Source organism: Ostrea edulis, chromosome 2, assembly GCF_947568905.1.
Source record: "Ostrea edulis chromosome 2, xbOstEdul1.1, whole genome shotgun sequence".
Lineage (NCBI taxonomy): Eukaryota > Metazoa > Mollusca > Bivalvia > Ostreida > Ostreidae > Ostrea > Ostrea edulis.
This window is the reverse complement of record NC_079165.1, coordinates 17,284,078-17,296,576: the sequence shown is the minus strand read 5'-3', so window position 1 is coordinate 17,296,576 and position 12,499 is coordinate 17,284,078. Positions and strand designations below refer to the sequence as shown.

Below are 12,499 nucleotides of genomic sequence, written 5' to 3'. Positions count from 1 at the left end.
GACATGTGCAGAAGACTCTAGACCGTCATCAAAGTACATGGGTGTCATGGCTGGGGTAATCATAGGAGTTTATTTCGGACTTATTCTCCTTGTTGACTGTACATCCTTGTTCAGATGGGCGTGTTCGAAAAACAAGAAATGTGTTTCTGTTTGATTAGCCAATCTAAAAATTGTCCCTGACAAATTATTCGTTCTAGCCAAAGTCAAATCATAGAAGCACTGAAAGAGTTTATATCTAAATACTAGTTTGTACACGTAGTAGAGACGGGCAATTAATTAGAACGAAGAAAAAGGATGTCTATTGAAGTTTTAAATGTTGATCGTTTTTAAGAAGACGCAGACTCGTGTTTCGCAAAGATCTAAGTCTGAAGCTGTATATTTCTCACTACAACAATTATGATCCAGCCCTTCTTTTCTGGGCTACATACATATTCTTCTTACACCCTGGTCCTATGTTTTATCCCTGAGCGCTGTCACCGTTTCGAACCATTGTCTAACGTTTTGACCCTTGACATTCCCCAAAGCAATCATCTAAACATTCATTTAATACCCCAACCTAGCATCGCATTAAAACAACATCTTGTCTCAACATAATGACATGAACTATAATATTCACGAGATAATATCAAGGTGACGGATCAAATTAATATCCAAATGATTATTTCCTAATTAGTATCCAAATGATTATTTCCTAATTAGTATCCAAGTAATTATTTCCTAATTAGTATCCAAATGATTATTTCCTAATTAGTATTCAAGTAATTATTTCCTAATTAGTATCCAAATGATTATTTCCTAATCACGAAATATGTTTTCTTAGTTCTGAAGTTTTTCTCATGATATCGAGAAAATCAAGTTTTAATTATCATTCATCGCAGAAATGAAATAATGATATATTTCCCGTCCTTACCATTCAGCTTACGTACAAAATTACCCACCCCACATTAGGTGTAATCCGGAATTCTTATAATATTGGAATGTAAAGACAGTATAGAAAGTAAGGAACTGAAAACTGTTCAATTGCTTGTATGTATACCACGGCGAATACGAGTACGGCGAAAGGCCATTCTTTCATTGTGTAACTTGAGAACGACACCAGAGTACAAAAGGCGAATGTTGGAAGGTGTTCTACTGTATAAATAGGGCCTTTGATATCAAAAGCAACCGGAACTCGAATATCTCCTACACTGGAAACACCCTGTGAATTCCAATTAGTGAGGTACATGCATTTCTTTATCGATATTGGAAATAATATTCCAAACAAAAAGCAGGAAAATAAATTCCCCTTGTTAGTAGTTTGTTATCTAGTTCATCATTTGAATAAATGACATTTTTCATACTCAATTTGCCTTATGTTTATATCTAATATGATACAGCAAAAACTAGCTTCGGTGACCTTTCTCAGCATTTTAAGACATAAAAATAAATAGATAAAATGAAACACTATAAATCAATTATACATAAGCAAAATAAATGTATCTGAATAAACTTGATTCCATGTTATTGCTTTCAAATTTTCAGATGTTTAAAAAAGAATGCTTCCTATCAGCCCCATACCTGAAATCGGTTGACATGACACCAACATAGTGTTTTGACGATGTAATACAAGATTTATGATTAATCAGTTTTAATAACGATTCATTAATTAGTTGCGAAATCGCCATCATCAGAAGCCTATTTGAACATCTGTTATATACAGGTCATTTGATTAGTTAAGACGTGGGCTAATCACTAAATTCTCATTGTGTTTCTATGACACAATAGATAATTCAGAATTACATTGCAGTCCTTATCGTGTGTAAGGATGTGTCAGTATTTTGATGATTTCCGTTTTATTTTTTGGAGTACAGGCTTAGATTTGATTACAAAAACAGGGAGGTGTTTCTTGATTTTTACTTTTAGCATTATTTTTAACCATAAGTGCTTTGTCCCTGTTATGACAGTCTGTACATTCTGATTTATTACATTTTCACTGTGACTTTTCTTTTTGATATTGTGAGCAACCCTACAATTTTGATATAGGAACGTTTTGGTGCATGGTGTAATGCACATATGTTTTTAAAATCCAGGATTTGATTATCAACATGGATGTCGAATGTTTTTCCTTTGTACTTCGTCGTATATGAAATTGGAAATTGCGGATATGGATTTCAGTAAGGGATAATGGGCATTGGCTTTAGTAAAAAGGGTCGTGGATCTCATTTTTATGAAAATGAAAAATTCATTGTATCTGGCTCCATAGCGACCGTGATAGGTAGATTGTGCTTTTGCTGGAAATTTATTGAGAATTTCGTGGGTGATTTAGTGTAAGCAAATATCGCATACAGAGGGAGAACACTTAGAACCCATATCACATCCAATGATTAGTTTGAATTCAAATATATTCTTATCTAGAATCAATCTAAGTAAATAGATTGGGTCTGCAGTGGATGGAGATTGGGCTTTTATAAAAGTGTCTGCAGGATGTTTCAAAGGCGGTGATTGGCTCCTCGAATTGCTTATTTGTGTAAATCATACCTGACCAGCAGGCAGCCTGTGTGTGATAGCAACCGTTCAATACGAAATCTCAACTTACCCAATTAATTGCGCTCAAAGTATCCACGATAGGTATTAAAATAGTCAATAAATATACGCTTTTCTGATGGTGTATTTATTTGAGATATAATACGTCTTCCTTTTTGAATGATACATATTTTACAGCATCGGTTGTTTTTGACAGAATTCGGTATCAAGTTTGTATATTTTTTGGGATAACCATTTCCTATAAATGAACATATAGTGGTACATTTGTATTTCTTTCATCGAACATTATTCCAGAAATCAGTATGTGAATAATATTCTTATGTTAAGTTTGGACCCCAATTCCAGGTCCATCCTATCATGGTGTTTGAAAACAATTGAATCAACAGGAAACTTTCATATAAGTTTCATCTTTACTGGCTCAGTGGTTCTTAAGAAGATTTTTAATTGACACCCACCCTATGGCCTCTTCTAGATTATCTCCCCATGGAAGGGGACTTTGCCTTTCATTTAAACAAAAATACCCAAGAATGCTTTGTGGCAAAGATTAAAATTAGTCCTGGTGTTCTGAAAAAGGTGATGCAGATGGTGGACAGAAATGGATATCAATTAGTCACCTGGGCGACTCGAAAAGAAGATATTCAAAGATTTCCCCATATATAACCAAGCCTTCAGCTCAGGTGAGCTAAATGTTCCGACAATGATAAGAGTCCTTTACATTAAAATTGTAAAACGGAAAATATTGTATGTAATAATGTTATGAGGAGGTCAGCATTTTACAAAAATAAAAGGTTTATCGTGAACAAGGGAAGCAGAAATTACCGAGAGAGTGGGAAGTCATCCACAGAATCCACTGTTTTATATACTTCATACAAATGCAAAAGTATTCTAAAATCATTAACTTGCCATGAAAAATATCAATAAAGAAAAAGAAAATAATCATATTGAAAAAGACTTGATTTTTCTAATGTTATATCCAATGAAGAAAGACCCCCCCCCCCCCTCCTCGAAAACAGCATAGTAAAAGTTAAAATAATTTTTTCAACAATTTCACCCAAACATAGCCTTCTTAAAACGAACTTGCTTTTATTCGTAATTTACAAATCTTCTTCTCAAGAGCCAAGGGACCAGAAAAGTTTAAATTTACATGAAAGCTTCCTGGCAAAGTGTAGATTTAAACTTGTCAAAATCATTGCTCCTGGGGGTAGGGTGAGACCGCAAGAGGGGATCAAAGTTTTACATACGGATTTATAGGGAAATCCTTAAAAATATTTGTCTCAAACTTTATTGGGTCAAAAAAGTTTAAATTTACAGGACAACTTTCTGACATAGTGCAGATTCAAGCTTGTTGAAATCATACCCCCCCCCCCCCGTTCGTCTTCTCAAGTACAACTGAACCAGGAAAGTTACATGGAAACTTCCTGACATAGAGTAAATACATATTTGTGCAATTCATGGTTCTTGGGGGTAGGGTGGGCCACAATAGGGGATCAAAGATTAACATATGCTGATATATAAGGTAACGTTTTTGAAATAGCTAGGGCTTTTATATTTCGCATATACATGTACATTCTTTACGGCAAGACTTTTCATGTGATGCAATGGTTTGTGACCTTGACCTGGAAGTTTGACCTACTTTCGAAAAAAATCTGACCTATTCAATATCTCCTGAACTATATAAGCTAGAGCAATACAATCTATCATGAGGTCAAATGCTGCCAGACGTGTTCCATACCGTTTGTTATGCCGTTCTGGGCACACTGATTTTGACTACGGATTATTCCGCTTACCTGATCAAGATATGGGACTCACGGCGGGTGTGACCTGTCGACAGGAGATGCTTACTTTCCTATGCACCTGATCCCACCTCTGGTATATTTAGGGATCCGTGTTTGCCCATGAGATTGATCATTGTTCGTTATCTTTACCTTTCGTGAAAATAACGAACAGTGGTCAATCTCATAACTCCTATAAGCAATACAAAATAGAGAGTTTGGCAAACACCTACCCCTGGATATAACAGAGGCTGAATCAGGTATTTAGAAGGAGTAAGCATATCCTGTCGACCGGTCACACTCGCCGTGACCCCAACATCGGAGTTATGAGTAGTCAAATCAATAGCATTTGTCCCAATGAAAGGTTGTATTGGCAAACTAGATCGTTATAACGACCATAGAATTTGCAAAATGATTTGGCTGTAGAGACCCTCGGGGACTAACAGTCCACCAGCAGAGGCCTCGACCCAGGGGTCATAATGTAAAACTTATCTAAAACTCAAATTATAGGATTTGATTGATACAATTAATACAAAAACTTTTACAACAAAAATTTATGTAAAGAAAATAATATTTTGGGAGTATATATCGTTTTCTAGTTAAAAATCACTGAAAACTGGAAATATGGATGATTTGGTCAAATATATAAATTCTAAGTTATTAAAATAGCATATCTTTTCATGTACTGATAACATATAAAACCAGAGGTGAAAATAGAATTTGGGAGTAAAATATTCATATTTTAATGTCAAATAATGGAGGAATGGAAAAAGATTCTTTGATCTCTTAATTATTCATTAATATATGAAGTAATCTGATTGCATTTCTTTGTGTTGCTTTTATATTGCAGTCACTTATTAGAACTTTGCTATATATTTTCGTGATATTTTTTATAAATGGAAACTTCGATAACATCGCCAAAACATGAAATTAGTGATATGTCTAATGGTTTGAGGTAGGTGGCTGATGGGAGTCAGTCTTTTTAAAACTTGTACGAGGGACAGAGTCCCACTGATTTTAATTCCCAAGAAACGTCAACATCGTCTGCGTACCGTATTCCCTGTCATTTGGTGTGCCGATATCACACATCCCTCATTGAAAATAATTGTAAGGAGTGCCTTTTCATAAGACCTTTAGCTCACCTGAGCTGAAAGCATGGTTATTTAAGGGGAAATTCTTTGAATATCTTCTTTTCAAGTCACCCAGATGACGTATTGATATCCTTTTCTGTCCATTAGCTGCAAGTATGCATGGTGGTAAACTTTTCAGCTTTTTCAGAAGTCTACTTACCCAATCAATTGCGCTCAAAGTATCCATGATAGGTATCGAATAAGTCACAATATATACTTTTTTCTGTTGGTGCATTTATTTGAGATATAATTGAGATATAATACGCCTTCCTTGTTGAGTGATATATATTTTGCAGCATCAGTTGTTTTTGACAGAACTTGGTATCATATAGTGGCGCATTTGTATTTCTTTCATCGAACCTTATTCCAGAAATCAGTATGTGAATATTCTTATGTTAAGTTTGGACCCCTATTTTAGGCCCATCCTATCATAGGGGAGGGGGCATGATTTGAAAACATTTGAATCTACCGTATGTTAGGAAGCTTTCACGTAAGTTTCATCTGTTCTGGCTCAGTGGTACTTGAGAAGATATTTAAATGACACTAATCTATTCTTGCCTTTTCTTAATTATCTCCCCATGAAAGGGTACTTTGCCTTTCATGTTCTCACGCAAGAACGCTTTGACGTTCAGTATACATGTATATAGTCGAACACGAATGCGAAGTTCGTTATAGGTTTGCACAAGTACATGTACAAGTAATATCTGTGTCTTTGTGGTTTTCCCGACCCATCCACGCCCTCAATCCTATTTTGTATTCTATATTCAAATTATTATGTAGTTGAGAAATTATTCATTTTCGGAGGAGTGGAACGAGAGAGAATATATATATTAATTTATGTGGGAGAAACCAAGGGTTCACTTAATAAAAGAATATCCGGGCACAGATTTCAAATAAATAATGGTGGTAACCAACTTCTTTACAAGCATTTTAATGCACCGGACCACTCCATCTTTTCCATGAAGGTAAGGATTTTGTAAAAAAAAAAAAATTACCATCACACCAACAATTCAACATTAACCCCTTTTTGTAGACAAAAAAAAAAGATAACTGGATCAGGACCCTAGGCACTGCATTTCCATATGGATGCAATGATGATGTATATGCTGTGGGAAATTTGACTAGTCCACAAGGAAATAACGTGAATGTTATGGAACTCTTTCCCAATACTCAAAGACGGAAACACAGTCATGGACATTGTTCATCTAAAAGACCAAGTATAAATGAAGTAACGTTTGATTTACTTTTGCCTTACGTCAACAGACAATTAGGTCCACATCATATTTGTACAAAACTTTACTCTGTTCCTTTGAGGGTTTTACATACATTATTTGAAGAAGCTACATCTAGTCTATACTTGGATTTTTCAACACCTAAATATAGACTAAACTCTATGATTATGGATGTTTCCTATCACAGGATCTTTAAACCAGTACGGGTCATGGATGATTTTCCTTCCAAATCATGCCGCCAGTTCCTAAAGCTCAAATTTACAAACAAAGGAATATATGTCGTCAACTTAAGCAACATTCTTCGTCACAAAAGGGTTCAGTCGTGTATTCCAACTTATTTCAAGTTCAAGTCTACACCTTGTATTTCTTACAGCTATACTTCTACTATTGCATCCAAACTTTTTAATTATAAACAAACTTTGCAGTGCGTAGATATTGATCATCTTATATATAATCCATCAATGTGTTCTTGCTCTTTATTTTCTTTCAACTACTGTCCAGCTGGACATGTCATTACTGGTAATGTTGATATAGTTAAAATGAGGATCTCAAATCACTTATTCTAAAAAGTACTAAATACAGAGAACCTCGGTCTTTTAACTGTCTGACGTTTTTCATACCAATTGTTTGGCCGTTCTTGGCACACTGATTTTGACTACGGATAACTCAATTTATCTGATCAGGATATAGGGCTAACGGCGGGTGTGACCGGTCGAGAGCGGATGCTTACTCCTCCTAGGCACCTAATCCCACCTATGGTGTGTCCAGGGGTCCGTGTTTGCCCAACTATCTATTTTGTATTTCTCAGGAGTTATGAGATTGAGCACTGTTCGTTAACTTCACCTTTCACACACACACACACACACACACACACACACACACACACACACACACACATATATATATATTTTCAATAAATTCTTTTTTCTTGGTATCGGGGTAGAATAAAGTCAAAAAATAAAATCCAATACTCAAACTTTTATCTATAGCGTTTTCGCCCTGCAGGCTCGTCAGTAGATTTTTAAACAATGTAAACAAGTTCCATTATGACGTCATCCTCGTGACGTTATGTGGGCAACGTCAAACATAATAAAGGCATGATTGTGATGTCAGAACATTATACAATGTTATTGTTAGGCACTTTTAAAAATACAGACATATTTAAAATAGTTCAGTCTATAATTTTAAGCGCCTCTGAATATTCCTGTACATTAAAGGAGACATTCTATGTAAAATGTACATGTTAAATAACATGAAGTAAAAATATTAACAGTTTAGTTTCGGCTTAAACAGTTTTATAAAATAGTTTTCCGGTCACACCCGTCGTGAGTCCTGATAAGGTAACCGTAGTCAAATTTAGTGTGCCAAGGACGGTCTAACAATCGGTATGGAACACGTCAGACAGTATTTGACCCAGTGACAGGTTGTGTTGGCAAACTAGATCGTTATAACGACCAGAGAATTTGCGAAATGCTGACTTCAATCGAGACTGTGGAAACCCCTGTACAACAAGAGGGACAACATATTTTAGAAATCTTATAGATACATTGAATCCTGATAAATGACTAAAATCAAAATATTTCAACTTCCTTTTTACATTCTTATATACTTTAATCTTTCGTTTAACATTTAAATTCACCCATGTAGTTCTTTTGATTCTAAATAATGTGATTTTACACGTACACTGTATGACAAACGGGATGATTTCAGCTTCTCCATCGTCAACTTCCCACATTTATGTAGCAATGTTCCATTATCACCTGCATATGGTGTTTATATATCTCAACTGATTCGATATGCAAGAGCTTGTTCTGAGTATAGTCAGTTTTTAAATCGAGGTAAGCTACTGACAAACAAGTTGATGGTACAGGGATTTCAACAGTCTCGATTGAAGTCAGCATTTCGCAAATTCTATGGTCGTTATAACTATCTAGCTAGTTCGTCAATACAGCCTCGCATTGGGTCAAATGCTGTCTGACGTCTTTCATACCGATTGTTAAGCCGTTCTTGGCAAACTGATTTTGACTGCGGATAACTCCGTTTACCTGATCAGGATATGGGGCTCACGGCGGGTGTGACCGGTCAACAGGGGATGCTTACTCCTCCTAGGCACCTGATCCCACCTCTGGTGTGTTTGCCCAACTATCTATTTTGTATTGCTTGTAGGAGTTATGAGATTGATCACTGTTCGTTATCTTCACCTTGCATTCACCCATGTAGTTAAAAGATGATCACAACACGGTATTTGACAATGTAACGGATATCACAACGTCCGGGATCTATTGTAAGATTTCTTGAAGTTAAGATAGTTTTGATTGTCGTAATTCAGATCGGCTCTGAGCTATTTACATCAACTTAAGATTAATTCTAGATGATGATATAATTGAATTTGAATTAATCATTGGATGTGAAATTTGTTCTAAGTATTTTACCTCTGCAGGGCTCAACATTAACCTTTTTTTCCTACTTGTCCATTCGGACAAGAGACAAAGATATTTACTTGTCCGAACTTCAACTTCACTTGTCCTTAACATTTTCTAAAAAGGATATAATATCGTCAACTTGAAAACTGTATTTAATTTACTTAATATATAGTCTATTTTTATACCTGCTTGATTGATTTTTTTTTAATCTTATTCTCTTGATAAAAACAACAAACGCATAAAACAAAATTTTATCTAGACTTCCCATCTTGAATCAATGACTTCGTAAGATCCATGGATGCATTCTCTCACCAGAGGGCGCGTTACGTTGTGGAGCGTAGCGTAACGCTCTCTGGTAAGAGATTGCAATGGGTGATTGAAAGTAGTACGCAATAAGTGAACACCAATCCCGATTGAGTTTGACTCAGCTAGTTTACATAGCGATCGAAGTTCATTTTCCATGCATTATACATGTACTTCCGACTCTCAACTACCGATAAACTTTTCACAAAGTTGTTTGGAGACTTCTTTACATAAAAAAGCACTCGTCCAACTGGACAAGTGCCCATCAATACTCACTTGTCCGAAATATTTTTCCACTGGTACCGGAGAAGCGGACAAACGTAAATGTTTACCCCTGCTCTGTGTGCGATATCTGTGCGATATCTGCTTACACCAAATCACCTACGAAATTTTCAATAAATTTCCAGGAAAACCAAGAACTACCTATCACGGTCGCTGTGACTACGATGGAGTTATCATTTTCATGGAAAGGAAAATGAGATCGATGACATATTTTTGCTAAAGCTAATGCTCTTAATTCCTTACTGAAATTCATATACACAATTTCCAGACAAAATATGTATTTCTTGGATTCGACGAAAATACAAAGGAAGAAGATTAAACATCTATGTAAATGATCAAATCCTGGATTTTGAAACATACATTACACCCACCTTTACTTTGATTTTAGGATTGCTGACAATATTAATTCTTCTGTTATTAAAGAATTCAGGAGAAATCATAACTTATTCTTAACAAAATTCTTTAAGAATTTGAATCAAATCTCAAAAAGAAAAGTCATGCACAGTGAAAATTTAATATATCAGAATGTACAGAATGTCATAACTGGGAAACGGCTCTTATGGTGAACAATAATGCTAAAAGAAAATCCAAGAAACACCTTGTTTTTTTCTAATCAAAATAAAACCCTGGACTCCGAAATATAAAACGGACATTATCAAAATACTGACACATCCCTACACACGATAAGGACTGCAATGTAATTCTGAATTATCTATTGTGCCATAGAAACACAAAGAGAATTTGGTGATTAGCCCACTTTTTAACTAATGAAATAAATTTTATACAACAGATGTTGAAATAGGCTTCTGCTGATGGCAAATTCGTTAATAAATCGTAATCAAAACTGATTAATAAATCGTAATAAATCATCAAAACTGATTAATAAATCGTAATAAATCCTAATGAAAACTGATTAATCATAAATTCTGTATCACACCGCCAAAACACTAAGTTAGGGTTGGGTCAACCGAGTTAACGTATGTAGCTGATAAAAAGCATTCCTTTTAAAAGCATCTGAAAGCATGGAATGAAATTTATTCATATATATTTTGTTTTGTTTGTGCATTATATATATATAGATATGTATATATATTTCTCTGATGCATGATGCAGCCTAACAAGTACGGGCGGGGATATACTATAACCAATGGCAGGTGTCCACATAGTCTATTTTCCAATATATTCACCACTCATACCAATCGTGATGACCAGTTGATTAATATCAAGAATAAACCGCTTTATCAGTGAACTATTCTGACTGTATCGTAACTCTACGAATTTGTCGTCAAATGAAATAACAATGGAAAAACCAGCGAACATCTCTTCAGAAGTTAATGTCATCTCTTATGGAAATTCATCATCAAATGTTTCCAGTACATCCGTAGTTCTAACAGATGAAATTTTGGTTTCTGTTGGAATCGTCATGTTGTTGGAGAATATCATCTCTATTTTACTGCTAAGTAAATGTACTCGCATCAATTTTCAAATCAGAATTCTTTCTTTAAATTTGGCAGTTTCTGATCTTTTCACAGGATTTGTTTTAGCTGTTCCAAATACTTTGTTATATGAAAAATTCAGGTGCGATATAAAGAAGTATGCCGCTTTTTTATTCATCAATGTGTCGTTACTGATCGTCAGCATCATGAACCTAGATCGCTGTTTCGTCTTCGCTTATGCCATGCGGTATTATTCGTTCATAACAAAGAAGCTTATGCGAAAACTCTGCTGCTTTGCATGGATCACAGGTTTTCCTTTAACTTTCGGAATGTTCTTTGGATTTGATGCCAAATACGGATTTTCATGTGAGCTTATGGCGTTTCATGAAATGAATGCAATCAACAGCATATTCAAGGGTGTTCTGTTGTGTATCGTAGTTGTCAATTTTCTTATGTTTGGTTATCTTTTGTACCATAGTCGTAAAAAACTTTCCCGAACTTATCCTCAACAAAAACAACCAATGCCTCATCAATATTCGAGAATGGTTCGAAAACTATCTGTGGTGACTGGAGTATTTTTGATGGCGTATTTTCCATTTATGATGATAATGACATTTCCAATCCTTGATAAATCATCTGGAATTGGAAAAGGTATATATTCCTTTACCGCGACTATGGTGCTTCTGAACAGTGCGTGTAACCCTGTATTTTACGTCTGGAGATTTTCGGAACCAAGGTATCACGTGAAGAGATGGTTCTGTTTCTGGAACAAACGGATGAGGGAGAAAATTGACCGACTACACAATCAACAGTATGCGTCTTACGATATCTATACAATATCAACTTCAGTTTAGCTGATTTGTTTGTTAGACGACCCATTCTAGATTTTTCTCGCACACCGAGACGTTACCAGCTGTAGGAGAAGTTCATGTACCACGAATTCAGACCTACAATGGAAGTTTAGTGCTTACGGACGTAGAAGTGAGGCTTCGTTAACGTACCAACACTTGTCCGTGTCATGGGGTCTCTGGTTTAAGGTCATTGATGGAAGACTTCTCTTGTGGTATGGCTTTTAACTCGGCAGTTAGATATATTGATGACGTTTTATCTATTAACAATGTTAGATATATCGATGACGTTTTATCTATTAACAATGTTAGATATATCGATGACGTTTTATCTATTAACAATGTTAGATATATCGATGACGTTTTATCTATTAACAATGTTAGATATATCGATGACGTTTTATCTATTAACAATGTTAGATATATCGATGACGTTTTATCTATTAACAATGCTCATTGTCAGTCAAATGTTGATTAGATCACATCAGTTCTATTAAAAACTATATTGTTGGTTTTGTATATATGCTTTTTGTCCCGTGTAATTCATTTA

At 35.2% G+C, this 12,499-nt stretch overlaps 1 protein-coding gene across 1 annotated transcript; it reads left to right on the top strand.

Annotated features, from left to right (window-relative positions):
• The first annotated feature begins 10,965 nt into the window (after nucleotides 1-10,965).
• On the top strand, nucleotides 10,966-11,955 carry LOC130051407 (melanocortin receptor 3-like). Its single transcript, XM_056153319.1, has one exon. The coding sequence runs from the start codon at nucleotides 10,966-10,968 to the stop codon at nucleotides 11,953-11,955; it is 990 nt and encodes a 329-aa protein (XP_056009294.1).
• Nucleotides 11,956-12,499: the final 544 nt, after the last annotated feature.

Coding starts and splice junctions, on each gene's coding strand:
- LOC130051407 (XM_056153319.1), top strand. CDS start 10,966: ATGGAAAAACCAGCGAACATCTCTTCAGAAGTTAATGTCATCTCTTAT.